This window comes from Microcaecilia unicolor, chromosome 14, assembly GCF_901765095.1.
Source record: "Microcaecilia unicolor chromosome 14, aMicUni1.1, whole genome shotgun sequence".
Taxonomy (NCBI): Eukaryota; Metazoa; Chordata; class Amphibia; order Gymnophiona; family Siphonopidae; genus Microcaecilia; species Microcaecilia unicolor.
The window spans coordinates 34944186-34962743 of NC_044044.1; the positions used below are offsets into that span (position 1 = coordinate 34944186).

Below are 18558 nucleotides of genomic sequence, written 5' to 3' on the forward strand. Positions count from 1 at the left end.
TTCGATTAATTTTTGCTTTAAAATCTTCTCCCGTATTACTTCTTTTTTTGTATCTTTGCATTAGCTCCCAGTTGAGGCTCAAATTGTATTCAAACTTGGGAGCTTGATATTTAAGATCTTATATGGTTTAATCCCATCTTGCTTTTTAACATGTGTAGGCCTGTATCTGTAAGAAATCATCTAGTATGAAAATTTAAGCTGCTGTCATTTCCAAGTCCTAAGAGCATACGATATTGGAAACTATTTAAATCAACATTTCCTTATCAAGCAGCCAGTTTTCTAGTCAGTTTTACCTGAAAATATTAGGTCTATATCTAATCTTGATTCTTATAAAAAGGCGATTAAAACTCAGTTGTTTCAGAAATATGTTCTGGGGAAATGACAATGATTATCTAGCTCTATCATAAGGTTTGTAAAGCTTAACTGATTCGGAAGTATGTTTTATTTATTTATTATTAGGATTTATTTACCGCATTTTTGAAGGAATTCACTTGACGGTGTACAGTAGGAATAGATCAAACATGAGCAATAGGCAGTTACAGCAGTAAAAATATTCAACTAACAATACAAAGTATGGCATAGTTATTACTTACAATGTCAACACAATATGTACTAGATGGAACATTATAATTGGTAGAGAAGGGTAAGGCAAAGTTGTAACATATACATGGGTAAGAAAGTAGGAAGAGTTAGAAAGTAAGGTGACTGATTTGAAGAAAGTTGCACGAGGTCAGAGAGATGGTTAAATATTATCTCAGAGAAACGATGATATTTAATAATTATAATGTTTTAGCTCCTAGATAGTCTGATCTAATAATCTTTATGTTAACCTTTTAGAACTAAATTTGGTAAAAACGGAATAGAAGAACTGTAACTGTATCTCTACTTTGGGAAGATGTGGTCCATTCAAAACACAGTAAAACTATATCGGAACAGGAGTTTTGAAAAAGATGGAGAAAACCCTTAACAGAGAAGCCTTCAGCAATACAGTCCACAGCTTCCGTCGGATAAAACCTTACAGGTAAAAAAGAAAAAGAAATCCATCATCACCACTTGTGCCAGGATGGGATATAGTTATACCAGGCTATAGTCTGTTCAGAAAGGACAGGGTAGGAAGAAGGAGAAGGCGTGACATTATATGTTAAAGATACTATTAACGTGACATAATTGCAGGACTTATGGGATAAAGAAAAGCCACAGTGGGTTAATCTGGAAATGCCCATCCATGATCCCATGTACTTGTCCCGACCTCTCTTGAATTCAGTTACAATTTTCGCCTCCACCACTTATATCTTTGTAAAGATTAGGTCTCCAGAATTGTACACAATATTCTAAATGAGGTCTCACCAAAGTCTTATACAGGGGCTGTTCCTCTCCCTATGCACCCAAGCATCCTTCTAACTTTCGCTGCTGCCTTTTCTACCTGTTTGGACACCTTAAGATCATCGCTTACAACCACACCCAAGTCCTGCTCTTCTTTTGTGCACAAAAATTCTTCACCCCCTCCCCCTAAACGGTACCGCTCTCTTGGGTTTTTGCAGCCCAAATGCCCTCCATTTTTTTGCCAAATTCCAGACCATTCCTCTAGCTTCGCTACGTCCTTCCTCGTGTTATCCACATCGTTAGGGGTGTCTAATGTGAGAAGGGTTTCATCCATGAAAAGGGATTCTGGCAGTGGAAAATTCCCATGAAAAGGGGTTTCATCAATCAACTTTCCCAGTGGGAGGAGTTCAATCCTGAAATATTCCTGAATTCAGGAAACAAAACCTCTCACTTACTCTCTGCCATCCTCTCCTCTCTTCTTGCAGAGAAGGTCAGTGAAACATGGAGAGTCCAGTGAGGTTTCTAAGGCAACAGCCTCCGCCTTCATGTGTTTATCTTCCAAAGACAAACTTTTCAAACAACAATAAAACACCAAAACAAATACAAAATTACAAGAAGAAAGGCAATAAGGGATCCTAAGAGGTATCGAAGCAGTTTCCTTGGAAATGAAAGGGAAACATGTTGGGTGTAACCTATGGATTTAAAAGCCAGCACAGTTCAGAGGTCCTGCAACACCAACAGCAAAATTATTATTCCCCACAGGAGGGAGAAAAGTGAGGGGTAGAAAAATATAGATGCAGTCAATGCTCTCCTGCACCCAGGGGTGTGCTGGTAAATTTTTAACAACGGGCTCTCTCTCTCCGGGCATAGCCGGCCCTGAAATTTTGTGTGTATGTGGGGGGGGGGGATGTCTCTCTCTCCCCTCCCTTGTGCGGGCACGCTAGGCATACCTTTGCCGAGCCCCACCAGCCAATAAATGGACTGCCACCACTCTCTGCTGCTTGTTTCTGGCTCTGAGCAGCATGATGGAACCTTCTTGCGCTTGCATGAAAAGTCTCAGCCTGATGCTCAGAGTCAGAAAGAAGGAGCAGGGAGCAGCAGCAGTCTATTTACTCACTGCCATCAAAGTAAAAGAGAATTCAGGAGGGGGCCCAAGCCCACATTTTGGGAGTCAGTTGTTAAAGTAGCCATGGGGAGGCCTACTTTAACAACCGGCTCCCAAAATTCTTAAAAACTTAACAAACGGCTCTCGCGAGCCCGTGAGAGCCCGCTCCAGCACACCACTGCCTCCACCCCTTCCCCTGCATTGTGAAAGACATCCACCAGCCTAGTGAGAGCGCCTCCTGCTGGCATTAGAGAGGCATTCTCTGTACTCTGAATCCTGGGGACTCCTTTTCACTTGCACTCTCAGTGACATCCCCACCCCAGCCTGGTGAAAGCGCCTCACGCTGATTTTCTTTAGTTAAAACTGCCCAGCTTTTCAGATCTAGGTGGTTCAAAACAAATTCAAATATTCGATTTAAACAAAAATTAAAATAAACTTAAAATTAAGATAACAAAAGAACTCCATTAGTACAGGAAAGACTTCAATCATTTCTACTATTAACATAATACAGCAAAATCAATGCAAGCTGAATCTCTTGTCTCTTCAAACCAAAAGCCAGCTTGAAAACAAATATTTTTAATAAAACCTTCAATTTTTTATAGACAGGCTCTGCCCTGATCTCCTTGGGCAGATTGTTCCAAAGAGCTGGCTCCTGCCAGAAAAAAAAACCCTCTCCTGTGTAACCACCCAAAGCGCCTTTGCTAAAGGAATCACTGACATCCTATGATCTTGAATTGAACCTCACAGATGTACACAAGACATTCCACCTACTCCAGTACGATCATGGCTTCTGCTCCCATTGGACTTTATGTGCTAAGCAAAGTCCTTTAAACTTGCATCTATAAAAAACAGGCAGCCAGTGATACTTAATATTCATAGAGGTAACATGCTCTTGCAATCGGGAATTACCTAAAAGCTGAATAGTAATATTCTGCAACCTCTTTACTTGACTATTTATTTATTGCATTTGTATCCCGCATTTTCCCACCTCTTTGCAGGCTCAATGTGGCTTACATTACATCTTGAATGGGGGAATTATATTAGAAATTAAACATTTAGTGTTACAGAAGGATCTTAGTCGACATGATAATGATGAAACATGATAGTAGAGTATTACAAGCAGATATTGTTAGATAGTCCTGAATATATGTGGAGGAGTTGTGTTGGTTGATCTTTGTGGTATGCCCTGTAAAAGAGTTAGGTCTTCAGTAGTTTTGCGGAAGCTCGTTAGTTCGTGGGTCGTTTTTAAGTTGCGCAGCAGTGCGTTCCATAACTGTGTACTCAAGTAGGTAAAGTTTGACGCGTGCATTAATTTGTATTTTAGACCTTTGCAATTAGGGAAGTGCAGATTAAGGAATGTGCGGGATGATCTTTTGGCATTCCTGGGTGGTAAGTCTATTAGGTCTGACATGTAGGCTGGTGCATCTCTGTGAATGATTTTGTGGACTAAGGAGCATATTTTGAACGTGATGCGTTCTTTAAGTGGGAGGCAGTGTAGTTTTTCTCGTAGGGGTTTAGCACTTTCATATTTTGTTTTACCGAATATGAGTTTGGCTGCAGTGTTCTGGGCTGTCTGAAGTTTCTTGATTATTTGCTCTTTACAACCAGCGTAGAGTGCGTTGCAGTAGTCTAGATGACTGAGCACCATTGATTGTACCAAGTTACGGAAAACAGTCCTTGGGAAGAAAGGTCTTACTCTTTTTAATTTCCACATTGAGTGGAACATCTTCTTGGTTGTGTTTTTCGTGTGGCTTTCGAGTGTTAGGTGTCGATCGATGGTAACTCCGAGAATTTTTAGGGTGCCTGAAATTGGAAGGTTCAGATTTAGTGTGTTAATGGCAGTGAATTTGTTCTTGTTATGTTGAGAGGTGAGTATTAGGCATTTAGTTTTTTCTGCATTAAGTTTCAACCGAAATGTATCTGCCCATGAGTGCATGATCGGGAGACTTTGGTTGATGTCATTGGAAATTTCCTTTAGATCTTGTTTGAATGAGATGTAGATCATTACGTCATCTGCGTATATGTATGGGTTGAGGTTTTGGTTTGATAATAGCTTAGCCAAGGGTATCATCATTAAGTTGTATAGAGACGGCGAGAGGGGAGATCTCTGCGGGACTCCGCATTCTGGTGTCCATGGGGCTGAGGTAGTTAAGTTAGATGTCACTTGGTATGACTTAGATATACATGTTACCAGAGTCCAACCTTGTAACTAATAGAACATGGATTAAAGTCTGCAAGGCTTTTTCATCAAAATATCCCCTAATGGAACACATTTGTCTTAGTACATGGAATGTCTTACCACTACTAATCATTTCGATAGCACTACTAGACATACACAGTGCTGTACACGTTATAAGCAGGTACTTTCTCTGTCCCAAGAGGGCTCACAATCGAAGTTTTTGCATCTGGGGTATTGGAGGCTTTAGAGAGTTGCCTATTGTCACAAGGAAATGCAGTGGGAATCAAACCCAGTTCGCCAGGATTAAAGCCTGCTGCACTAACCGTTAGGCTATAGTTAATATTTGTTCAGCAAACGACAGGGCATAATTGATCATAATCCCTAAATATCTAAAGCTAGTCATGGGGGTACATTCTACTATTCCCAGTGACCCAGCAGGCTGTGGTTTTATTAACATTCAGAACCAGCCGATGCTGCTGAAGATGGATTACATCTGTGGTCTGTGGTGATACTTCCATTGTCTACACTCTCATATCTGGAGACTCCTTCCCCCACCCCCACATTGTCAAAAGACAACCACCAGCCTGGTGAAAGCACCTCTTGCCAGCACTAAAGAGACAGGTCCATTCTCCACACTCCCTGTCCTGGGGGCTCCTCTCCCTCTACACTACCAGTGACAGCACTAGCCTGGTATGAGCGCCTCACGCTGGTATCAGAGGCTTCCATTCTATGCACACTCTGTCCTAGGGATGTCATAGGTACATAAGCGTTGCCATACTGGGACAGACCGAAGGTCCATCAAGCCCAGGATCCTGATTTCAACAGCGGCCAATCCAGGTCACAAGTACCTGGCAAGATCCAGAAACAATACAATACACTTTATGCTGCTTATCCTAAAAATAAACAGTAGATTTTCCCCAAGTCCATCTTAATTACGGCTTATAGACTTTTATTTTTTAAACCCTGCTAAGCTAACTGCTTTTACCACATTCTCTGGCAGTGAGTTCCAGAGTTTAATTACACATTGAGTGAATAAATATTTTTTCTGATTTGTTTTAAATTTACTACTTTGTAGCTTCATTGCGTGCCCTCTAGTCCTAATATTTTTGGAAAGAGTAAACAAGTGATTCACATCTACCCGTTCCACTGCACTCTATTCTGCACTATGCAGTGCTTCATGTGATGTTAGTGTTCCCCCTTCTTATTGCAGTTGCTGGAAGAGATTCTTGTTTGCTTTTCTCACTCTGAGCTCTCCTTGTTCTGGAACTGACAGTCCAGGGAAATATTCCCTCTACAGCAGTAAATTGTGCAGGGAGAACAATGAGATGTCCACTGAGTGCTCCAGCAGCCTTCCCCAAGTGATTCACTGCATCCTAGTCCCAGACCTCATCCAGTCTCTGTTGCTGTGGGATTCACTCTTTATTTCTTTAACACTCCCCTGTTTTTCTGAACACCAAACCCCTTTTCTGTTCAATGTACAGCAGATTCTGACCCTGCCGACCCTCCTTAGAAATCAGCACACAGGGTTTCTCCTCCCCATCTCTCTGCATTATTCAGTGCTGGGTCGACCTTCTTCATGTTGAGACCCAGGGGCAGACTGACTATTTATTTATATATTTTCAGTATTTATAAACCACCTAGACTGTATGAATGACAGTCCATACATAGCAGTTCACTAGACCTGAGTGGTTTACAATTTCTTTACAGGTACTTGCACTATCCCTAATGGGCTCACAATCTAGTATATTTTACTTGGGGCAATGGAGGGCTCAGTGACTTGCCCAGGGTCACACGGAGGTGCAGAGGGAATCAAACCCAGTTCCCAAGGTCCACAACCCACTGCACTAACCATTAGGCCACTCCTCCACTCCAGACAACAGAGCAGTTCCCCAGGACCCATAGCAGTAAAGGACCCCGACTCCCTTAGCCTTCATCTAGTTTAATCACTTTTGACCCTTATTGCTCGGGAGCCCAGATCACTGTAAGTCCACTCCCGCTGAGACCAGTGACAATACAATTATTCTAGGGCGTCAGGTATTGCAGGGCTCAAGGTTCCTGAGTGCAGGAAACAGTGAAAGCCAGACAGTCACGGGTATTAGTGCTATAAGGCTAAATATTCTCAGGTTCCCCACCTTCTCCCCCCCATCCCGCAGGTGATATTCAGTAATGGGAGGTGTGCTAGGTCTGGGTGTAGTGAGAGCAAAGACACTCACAGGTATCGGACAGTGAGCGCAGTATCACCATTCCCCTCCTGGATTCAGTGATGGGAGGTGCTGGGTCTGTGCATTCCTCACTGTGTGTTTTTTTTACGGGTAAAGGCTTGAGATTCCCACAGCTTGACAGAGAAACATATAATCAGAGAAATATGAACTTACTTCTTGGAAGCCTTCTCAGGATTCGACCACATGGAAGGGAATGCTGACGTTCAGCTCACTACGTTTTCCCTTGCTGTACTCCTAGGTGAGCGATTTCTCACTGCAGCCCAAAGCACCAGGTCCTGGGAGTCTGGAAACTGTCACACCCTGGGTGCAGGGCCTAACAAGTCCTCACTTGTCAGCCTAAGTTTCTTACAACATGGAGGGAACAGGCGTATGAGTGTGCAGAGCTCAACGTATGGATATGCAGTATTCAGACCTGTAGCATGCAGACACAGAAGTGTGGACTGTGAGAGCAGCAAAGGAGCAGAGAGCTCCGACAGGCAAAAAATAGGTACAAACTCCACAGGTCCTTTTTTACCTGTGGAGTTTGTACCTATTTTTAGAGAGAACGCACTCATATAGTTTCACGTTTAAACACGCTTCAAGAAACAGGGACCCACTTTTGTCTGTCATGCTTCAGCTAGAATTTGCACATGTATGAAATACAACCTCCTAAACATACATAGACTGGGAAACCACTTTTAGCCTCAGTGAATATGAGAACGTTTCACACACAGATAAAAATGCTCTTTACCTGTGAACATCCTCATTCTCTCCCCTGCCCTTTGGAATAATATTCCACTTCACCTATGGATTGCATTGTCATTCTTGAGCTTCACAAAGCCTATTTTTTTCTCCAAAGCATTCTTCCTTGAACCTAGATGATGGGCCACATGACCTTCACTGTCCCATGGCAGCAATCTCGCCCCTTCACTGTCCTGTCAATTCTTTTCACTACCCCTCCCCTCCTTTTGTATCATATTTATTAATTAAATGAGTTTTAATATTCTATATTACATTATAATTTTTCTCATTGTAACATAGGCATCCCTTTATTCCTCACCCCCCCCTTTCAAACCAATAATGTTTTATTTGTACACTACTTAGATAAGTATTTTATTTGTGGTATATTAAATAAATATTACTACTACTACTATTAAACATTTCTATAGCGCTACTAGACTTACACAGCACTGTACAAATTAACACTAAAAGAAATGCATCAATGCACTCTCTTCCGAGTTCTCTTCCCCCGTATTTTCACCACACTTAAAACTCTACCCACAGGTAAAATTGTTATACCCTAATGTTCTCTTGCTATTGTTCTATCGCCCTATCATTTCCCCATTGTTACATTCCACTGTTCTATTCCCTAATGATGTTTTGACTTTCACTTTGTCTTCCCACAACTCTTCACAATGTAACTCATAATTGTACTGTAACAAATTGTATTTCCATCATTCACAATGTATTGTAAGCCACACTGAGCCCGCAAATAGGTGGGAAAATGTGGGATACAAATGCAATAAATAATAATAATAATAACATGAAAAGACAGTCCCTGCTCAACAGAGCTTACAATCTAAATTGGACAGACGAACAGACAGCTAGGGGTGATAAGTGAGGGTGTTGAGTAAGAGAGTCATGGTTAGGAGTAGCAAAGAGGTGGGCTTTAAGCCTAGACTTGAAGACGGCCAGAGACTGAGCCTGACGTACTGGCTCAGGGAGTTTATTCCAGGCATAGGGAGCAGCGAGATAGAAGGAACGGAGCCGGGAGTTAGCAGTGGGGGAGAAGGGGGACGACAGGAGACAGCGAACGGAGTTCACGGGGAGGAGTGTAGGGAGAGATGAGAGCGGAAAGGTACTGAGGAGCTGCGGTGATTTAACCAGAGCTGACATTGTGATGTCATAATGCCTACGAGCCAACCTCATCAGTGATGTCACAATGGCTTGACTGTCCTATACTTGGCTCATACTACTACTACTACTATTAAACGTTTCTATAGCGCTACTAGACTTACGCAGCGCTGTACAAATGAACATGAAAAGACAGTCCCTGCTCAACAGAGCTTACAATCTAAATTGGACAGACGAACAGACAGCTAGGGGTGGGGAAATTGCAGTGGTAGGGGTGATAAGTGAGGGTGTTGAGTAAGAGAGTCATGGTTAGGAGTTGAAAGCAGTAGCAAAGAGGTGGGCTTTAAGCCTAGACTTGAAGACAGCCAGAGACTGAGCTTGACGTACTGGCTCAGGGAGTCTATTCCAGGCATAGGGAGCAGCGAGATAGAAGGAACGGAGCCGGGAGTTAGCAGTGGGGGAGAAGGGGGACGACAGGAGACCTATGTGACCTATGAACTATAAAATTGCACTTCCTGGTTGTTGTTGTGGGGGGGGGGGGGGGGGTCCTACCAGCACAGAACCAGCTATCTCTTGCTTTCCCTCTCTGCTTCTCCCAGGCTTTACCCCTCCTTATCCTGACACTAGGGATCCTCTGAGCTTCTCCTAGGCTTTACCTTCCCTACCCCAAACTTGGGAATTCTTTTTGCCTCTCCCCAGCTTTCCTGAGTTCTGTAACTTTTTACCCTTCCTCCACCTCTCTTGACTCCCTTGTTCTAGAACCCCTCCCCCACACTGAAAAAAATATCATGCTGTAACATGCATTTAAGTTGTAGGGAACTGTACCAAGAGAAGAGAATGCAGCCACCCATGCTCCCCAGTGGTGCTAAGCGGATAGAACTGAAATAATTAATCAGAGGGGGGGGGGGGTGCTGTTTGCTGTTACTATGAGGAATACAGCCTGAACTGCCAGGAATCCAGACATGGCTAAACCCAGGGGGAGGAGAGAGAGCTCAGGAAGGGGTGAAAACACTTCCTAGTCCCAGATGGGGGTGAATAGGTGTAGGGAGAGGAGAGAAGAAGTTAGTAGGTGGAAGGAATGCAGCCAAAGGACAATGATGAGAGCAGAGGTAAGAGATGGGAAGAGCAGATGAAGAGAAAACAAAGGAAGGATAGGAGACAGGGGAGTAATTGAAAGAAAAGCAGAGGCGGGTTTAGTAGAGGGGAAGGAGAATGAGATGGAGAATAGATGGAGGGAGAGCATAATAGGAGGTAAGACACAGGGAAGTAAGTGGACGGAGACGAGAGGAAGATTTATAGGATGGAGGAGCAGGTGGAGATTTTATAATATAGAGAAGAGGATAGAAGGGTTAGGAGATGCAGAATGGGTGGCTAGTAAGAGAATACTGGATTAAAAAATGGGGGAGTAAGTGGATCAGAGACTACGTTAGAATATAAAAGAGGAAATGGAGGAGAGGAGGGGTTAGGAAATATAGAAATAGGTTGAAGGGGAGGGCAGAGAAGGATCTGAGAGGGGGGAGAAGAAGTCAGGATATTAGAGAGTAGGTGGAGAGAGGAGAGGAGACCAGGGGAGGGGAATGGTGAGAAAGTGAGGAGGAGAAGGTTAGGATATAAAGGAGCAGATGAAAAGAGACATGAGGAAATGAAGAAGTAAGTGAGAGGAAGGAAGGAAGGAGAGGAGGAGGTAGAACCTGGAAGAAGACTCCTGAGTTTACAGTGATTTAGGATAGAAATTCAGGAGTACTGTTTGGAAGTGTGAGGGAAAAGTGGGTGCATCTAGGAGTATCTCCTTGAAGACAGAGTCAGGAGGCGTAAGAACGAGCATTTCATCTACCCTGTTGTGAGATTTCCAGAGGTTCTTCCACATGGTCCAGGAGTGTCTTTACTTGGGGCCATGAGGCTAGAAATCAGGGACCCTGAGGGCTGACATCACAGAGCCATGTTGACTGATCTTGGTGGCTACTGAGAAAAAATATTATAGTCATAGGGACAGGTGTCATAGTGTTACAAGACTGACCAAAAAGTGACTTTATGTAGCCGTGGGATTAGATCTCAGGGGGGTTGTCTTTTAGCTCATGACACATTGAAACTGTAGGATGCTGGCAAGAGTCTGCAGAAGCTCCCTTCCCAAATCTCTTTGAAGATCGTAGTGTGCCCAAGTCTCAGGGAGAGAGAGAGATGAATGAAACAAGGATCCCTAGTCAGGATATATTTCTGTAGTGATGACTGAGAGGGTGAAGTGGGGTCTGTCTCTCACTTCATCTGAGATTTTGAAGGTGATGATGTCTGTCCTGTTATGGAGTCTTCTCTTTCTGCTGGTGTCTCCTACAACTGCCTCCATCTCCTGGATGTAAGTACAAAACTACAAATTCCAAATCCTTGAAGCCCTCACTGTCAAGGAGGGTCAGGGCCTCTAGTAAGAAATTCCTGCTGTCATTCTTGAAACTGCAGGGAATGTGGAGGGTAAAGAGTTCCTGCTGCCTTTAAGAGGTGGGGAGGGAGGGGTGAATTGGGGGTGCTGAAATCCTGGTTGCCTTCAGGAGACTCTGGAGGGGGGAATGGCGTGTGGGGTGGTGGAATCCTTTCTGCCTTCAGGAGACCGGAGGGGGTGTGGGGTGGTGAAGCATCCCTGCTGCTTTCAGAATACTCTGCGGAGGGGGGCAATTAGGAGTCACTTTTGCCCTCAGGAAACTTTGAGGCATGAGTAGGGTTAGTAAAGTATCACTGCTGCCCACAGGCAACTCAGGGGAATTCCAGGGTGGGAGGACGTATGTATCCTGTATTGTGTATGTCTGCTTGTGTGATCTGGTAAATATGTCTGTTTTAGTGTATATATCTGCGTATCAATATCCATCTTTTTATTGTTTTTATTTCATTATGTATCTGCATGTGTTTCTATATGTGTGTGGTTTAGAAATTAGTGTGTCTGTTTCTCAATGCCTAGGAACCCTGTGTAAGGTCATGTAACACCACCATGCTTCTCTTACTTTTCAGGCACCTGTCCAGGCAGCCTTATCTGCACCTGCAGCAGGACAGGACCCTCTGTGAGAAAGTGAAGAGCTTCAGTGAGGGACAGATACAGCTATGCCGCCGGCAGGTGGAGGCTATGGACTCGGTGAAAAAAGCAGGAGAAATGGCCATACGGGAATGTGCACACCAATTCCAAAAGCGCCGCTGGAACTGCTCCACACTGGACAGCATGCAGGTCTTCGGCAAGGTCATAATGCAAGGTCAGAACTTCAGGGCTTTCATTGTATTTATTCATTGAGATTTATGAACCACCTTTATGACCAGATTCACTCAAGGCACCACCTACAGAGTCCAGTTCTTCCCATCACAGCTGTCAGCCGTGGAGCAGGACCACTTGTAATATAGTTCTCCTTATCCAAGAGTTTCCCCTTATGTGAGGTCAGGGTCCATTCTACTAAAGGATCCACTTTCTTCTAGGTACAAGGGAAGCTGCTTTTATCCATGCAGTAGGTGCTGCTGCTCTTGCTGCTGCTGTGACCGGGGCCTGCAGTCGTGGAGAGCTGCAAAAATGTGGCTGTGACCGCAAAGTGCGTGGAGTCAGCCCAGAAGGTACCAGAAACAGTGCATGGCTATGAGACACAGGGAGGGACAGTGCTGGGCACTGAAGCCCCTCTGTAGAACCCCAGCACAGGGACAGGGGAGGGACTGATGGGGTTGTTTTGTGTTTTCCCCCCAGGATTTCAGTGGTCGGGATGCTCCGATAACCTTTCTTATGGAGTGGCATTTTCACAGGCCTTTGTGGATAACCCCGAGAGGAGTCGTGGAGTCTCCTCCAGCCGGGCTCTAATGAATCTCCACAATCATGAAGCTGGAAGGAAGGTGGGTAGTGAGCAGAGAGTTGCATAGGCCAAAAAAGTATTGGCCAGTAAAGCTATTTTTGAATGTCGGTTAGCAGAATATCCAGAATGAACAGCAGCTATCTGGATGGCATCACTGAATACAGAGCACTGCAGTCTTGTCCAGATAGAGCTATTTATTTAAAACATTACTAGGCAGGTTACAAAATGAACAGATCCAGCAGTTCAGGCCTAATAACAAAGAGGAATTGAAGGTATTTATTTATTTACATATTTTTATTCATCCCACTGAGAAATCTCCTGTGTGAATAACCCCCCCCCCCCCATACATAGAAAGAACAGAAAGGCAAAAATAACCTCCCCCTCCCCCCATATTTAGTAAATGAATGCAGCACTTGGACAGTAAAGAGGGATATACTACAGGTGCTACCTGGATTTTATTTATTTTTGTTACATTTGTACCCCGGCAGGCAATGGAGGGTTAAGTGACTCGCCCAGAGTCACAAGGAGCTGCCTGTGCCGGGAATTTAACTCAGTTCCTCAGTTCCCCAGGACCAAAGTCCACCACCCTAACCACTAGGCCACTCCTCCACTGAGGACGGCTTTTTTACTGTCCAAAGTTATCCAAAGAGGTGCAGAAAATCTCTACTACCTTGTCACTGTATCCAGCTCTGTTTATGTATTTATTTAAATTTTGATTTGGGATTTAATTCAGTATGCCAGTATTTTATGAAGATGAAGGAATAATGTATATTTACAGGTCTAACTTCTTGTTTTGCTGGACTTTGATGTCCACAGACACTTTCTTGCTCCAATCCTGCCTGTGTCTATCTCGTCACATCTCACAATGTTTTAGATTTTCACCCCTACAAGATTTTAAACAGGAGGATTTGTGAATATTGCTCTGTTTCCCTTTTGCAGGCTATCCTTGCCCACATGAAGGTAGAATGTAAGTGCCACGGGGTGTCGGGATCTTGTGAGGTACGCACCTGCTGGAAGGTGATGCCACCCTTCCGTAGGATTGGCGGTGTGCTGCGGGAAAAGTTTGAGGGTGCCAGTGAGGTACAGCAGAGGAAGGTGGGGTCTCGCAAGGTCCTTCTCCCCCGCAACCCACACTTCAAACCCTACACCACCAGTGACCTGGTATACCTCTCTCCTAGCCCAGACTTCTGCCTACCGGATACTCGCAATGGCATTCTCGGGACCAGTGGGCGGCTGTGCAATCGAACTTCCCAGGCTCCTGAGGGCTGTGATATTTTGTGCTGTGGCCATGGATACAACACCACTGAGACTGAAATAGTGGAAAGATGTAGCTGCAAGTTTCGCTGGTGCTGCTCTGTGCAGTGCAAACAGTGTCGACATGTTGTGCAGGTACACACATGCCGCTGATGGAGGGAGAGGGAAAGAATACTGGAACCTTGTGCAGGTGTGCAAGCGGCTTTGATTGAGGAGAGGGGGAGATGAGTAACATACCTTGTGCAGGTACACAAACACTATTTGATGGGGGAGTTTGGGATGAACAACAGAGCCTCCTGCAGGTGCACAAGTGCAAGTGATGGAATGGAGGAAGAAGTGAATAGTGGTACCTCGTGCACGTGCACAAGTGTCAGTGATAGAATGGAGGAAGAAGTTAATAGTACAACCTTATTTAGGTAATGGAGAGCGAGGTGAATAGTGGAACCTCGTGCACGTTGGTGTGGAGAGGAAATTAATACCAGAAACTCATGTTACGTGTGGTTTCCACTGAGGCTGGGGAACGGGTAGAACGGATGTGCAGATGAAGATGGCAGAGCTGGTGCAGGAGAACACAATTGTAAAGGCAGAAACAGCACAGTGAGAGGGAAGGGCACTGCTGGATGGAGTGAAAAAAAAAAAAGCAGACACTGAGGGTTCAGAGTTAATATTTGTTTCTGCTCCTGCTCTAGAATTAAATCACTTCTGATTGTTTCTGTATATTAGACAAAGGTTAATGCACAGCCTGAAAAGACTTTGAAAGAGTTTGTGACTTGTAGAATAAAAATAGTCTGTTAAAATACGAATCTACCTCTTTATTCTCAGAAAGTAAATATGAATTTGCAGAGAGTGAGGGAGAAACACCCTCTATATACCCCCTTCTGAATCTCTCTACTGTGATCATCAATACATTTTATAACCAGTAATAAATGTAAAATATTACAGAAATAAAACCCTGCATGACAAAGTTGGACAAACACTTACCCAGTGATCAACTATAGTCAGCCTGAAAGGAAATTACTGATCTGCAACAAGGGAATTTCTAACTACAAAATTAGAAATGAGAGACCTGATGAAAGAAACCACATCCACAGTGACCTGGTTTGATAAACATAGTAACATTATAGTAGTTGACAGCAGATAAAGAACTATATGGTCCATCCAGTTGCCCAACAATCACATTCATTATCAATGAATGATTAATCCAACAATGCTCTTAACAAACAATATTTTACTTGTTAAATTCAACTTTAAGATGCCCTTCCCTTCCCTTCCCCACTGACTTACATAGCACCCACACTCGTAGCATATGATATGGATGTGGCAAAAATACATAACCTGATCTGTCTTAGCAATTTTGGGGACACAGACTGTAGAAGTCCACCTGGCACTTGCCTTACTTCCCGTGACAGTGGCGTAGCTACGGGTGGGCCTGGGTGGGCACAGGCCCACCCATTCTTGGCTCAGGCCCACCCAGCGGCAGCACCACACTGCTCTCTTTCCTCCTCTCCCCTGTGGCGTCCCGGCATCTGCGTTCCTGCCTCTGAACCCCATCCCTCCCCAGTGTCCACACAGGCATCCTCGGCACCTGCAGCGATTCATTCTTGTTGCTTGCGCCAGCCCCGCAGACTTCCATTTGCCGCATTCTGCCAGACAGGAAATAGGAAATGATGTCAGCAAGGGCAGGACGTTGGGAGATGGAAGCCTGTGGGTCCTGCACAAGCAGTGAGAATGAATCATAGCAGGTGCTGAGGATGCCTGTACGGTATACCAGGGAGGGCCGGGGTTCAGAGACAGGAGCGCAGATGCCAGAATGCCGCGGAGGAGAGGGAGATGTGGGGTAGGTGAAAAATATCTCTGGGAAGATATTTGTGGTGTGGAGGGTGGCAGATTGTCTAATATAGGAAGTTTAATCTCTGGAGTGCTAAGGGTAGTTGGGGTGAGTGGAGAAAGTTAGCACTCCAGAGATTAAACTTCCTATATTAGACAATCTGAAATCCTTGGAGTAAAATCATCAACAAAAAAATGTTTCTAACATAATGTGGACATTGAAAAGAGTGAAATCCTACCTTACCCTGGACACCTTCCGGAACCTAGTATAATCTACTGTGCTCATACACGCAGATTACTGCGACAGTGGTTTTTTAGGTTGTAAGTCTCTAATATTGAAAAAGCTCTAGACTTCCCAAAACACGGCAGCCAGACTAATTTTTGGCAAGTCAAGATTTGACAGCACAACACCTCTTCGAGAGAAGCTTCACTGCCTCCCCATCAGAGAAAGAATTAACTTTAAAGTCCACGCAATGATTTACAAGATATTACACGGAGAAGCCCTCACCTACGTGAATGACCTTATTGTCCTCCCAACCAGGAACAGTTTGAAGTCTTCCTGTACCTATCTAAATTTACACCTCCCCAACAGCAAAGGTGTTAAGTACAAGTCCCTCTACGCATCCAATTTTTCCTTTTCAGGTAGCCAACTTTGGAATGCTCTACCAAGACCAATCCTTACCATTAACGGCCTTCTGCTCTTCAGGAAAGCACTGAAGACCCATCTGTTCAAGGTAGCCTACCCTAACGATCCAACCTAACCAAAGCTTGTCCACATGATTCTTATTGACATTTGTTATATTGACCATGTTCCCATTATCCTTTTTGCTAGCCCCATATCCCTTCCTTTCCATCTTCCTACACCTACCTCCCAACGCTCAATTCCTTCTGCTCCCAATTTCTCCCATGATTAATTTACTTCCGTTAACCCCATTAATTTCACATTTACTACAAACTGTATATTCTTCTTACAACTTTATAAATAAATAAATAAACTGAAGAGTCCTAACCTATTACGCTTTTCCTTATATGAGAGGATTTCCATCCCATTTATCATTTTGGTTGTCCTTCTTTGAACCTTTTCTTATTCTGCTACATCTTTTTTGAGATACGGCGACCAGACCTGAACACAATGCTCAAGGTGAGTACATAAGTAATGCCACACTGGGAAAAGACCAAGGGTCCATTGAGCCCAGCATCCTGTCCACGACAGCGGCCAATCCAGGCCAAGGGCACCTGGTAAGCTTCCCAAACGCACAAACATTCTATACATGTTATTCCTGGAATTGTAGATTTCTCCCAAGTCCATTTAGAAGTGGTTTATGGACTTGTCCTTTAGGAAACCGTCTAATCCCTTTTTAAACTCTGCCAAGCTAACCGCCTTCACCACATTCTCTGGCAACGAATTCCAGAGTTTATACCATGGAGTGATACAGGGGTATTATAATGTCCTTGGTCTTATTTTCCATCCCTTTCTTAATAATTTCTAGCATCCTGTTTGCTTTTTTTTTTTGGCCACCGCTGCTGCACACTGGACAAAAGATTTCAGCATATTGTCTACAATGACACCTAGATCTTTGTCTTGGATGCTGACTCCTACAGTGGACCCTAGCATAACTATGATTTGGATTATTTTTCCACTCTGGAAATTCACAGATCTTTTCTCTTTTATGTTGTTTATTGTTTGTGTTATCTGTCTCATTTTAGCTCCTGTGAAACTGCAAGAGAGAAGTCCTACCCTTCCTCTCCAAAATACTTGAACGCGCCGTTCACAGCCGTTGCATTGATTTTCTCGCCTCTCATACCATCCTTGATCCGCTTCAATCTGGCTTTCGCCCACTTCACTCGACAGAAACGGCATTATCCAAAGTCTGTAATGACCTGTTCCTTGCCAAATCCAAAGGTCATTACTCCATCCTCATTCTCCTCGACCTATCCGCCGCTTTTGACACTGTCAATCACAACTTACTTCTTGACACACTGTCCTCTTTTGGGTTCCAGGGCTCTGTCCTCTCCTAGTTCTCCTCTTATCTCTCCCATCGTACCTTCAGAGTACACTCTCATGGCTCTTCCTCCACCCCTATCCCGCTCTCTGTTGGAGTCCCTCAGGGTTCTGTCCTTGGACCCCTTCTTTTCTCTATCTACACCTCTTCCCTGGGCTCCCTGATCTCGTCTCATGGCTTCCAGTATCATCTTTATGCCGACGACACCCATCTTTATCTCTCCACACCTGACATCACTGCGGAAACCCAGGCCAAAGTATCGGCCTGCTTATCCGACATTGCTGCCTGGATGTCCAATCGCCACCTGAAACTGAACATGGCCAAGACCGAACTTCTTGTCTTCCCACCCAAACCCACTTCTCCTCTACCTCCACTCTCTATCTCGGTTGATAACACCCTCATCGTCCCCGTCTCATCTGCCCGCAACCTCGGTGTCATCTTCGACTCCTCCCTCTCCTTCTTTGCGCACATCCAGCAGTTAGCCAAGACCTGTCACTTCTTCCTCTATAACATTAGCAAAATCCGCCCTTTCCTCTCTGAGCACACCACCCGAACTCTCATCCACTCTCTCATTACCTCTCGCCTTGACTACTGCAACCTACTCCTCACTGGTCTCCCACTTAGCCACCTATCCCCCCTTCAGTCCGTTCAGAACTCTGCTGCACGTCTTATCTTCCGCCTGAACCAATACACTCACATCACCCCTCTCCTCAAGTCACTTCATTGGCTTCCGATCAGGTACCGCATTCAATTCAAGCTTCTGCTACTAACCTACAAATGTACTCGATCTGCAGCCCCTCCTTACCTCTCAACCCTCATCTCCCCTTACGTTCCTACCTGTAACCTCCGCTCTCAAGACAAATCCCTCCTTTCAGTACCCTTCTCCACCACCGCCAACTCCAGGCTCCGCCCTTTCTGCCTCGCCTCACCCCACGCGTGGAACAAACTTCCCGAGCCCATACGTCAGGCCCCCTCCCTCCCCATCTTCAAATCTCTGCTTAAA

General features: G+C 44.5%; 1 protein-coding gene across 1 annotated transcript; it reads left to right on the forward strand.

Annotated features, from left to right (window-relative positions):
* Nucleotides 1–929: 929 nt before the first annotated feature.
* LOC115458051 (protein Wnt-4-like) lies at nucleotides 930–14449 on the forward strand. The gene is made up of 5 exons (XM_030187840.1): nucleotides 930–1021; nucleotides 11657–11892; nucleotides 12110–12241; nucleotides 12369–12511; nucleotides 13411–14449. The coding sequence occupies exons 1-5, from the start codon at nucleotides 951–953 to the stop codon at nucleotides 13876–13878; spliced, it is 1050 nt and encodes a 349-aa protein (XP_030043700.1). The 5' UTR covers nucleotides 930–950; the 3' UTR covers nucleotides 13879–14449.
* The last annotated feature ends 4109 nt before the right edge of the window (nucleotides 14450–18558 follow it).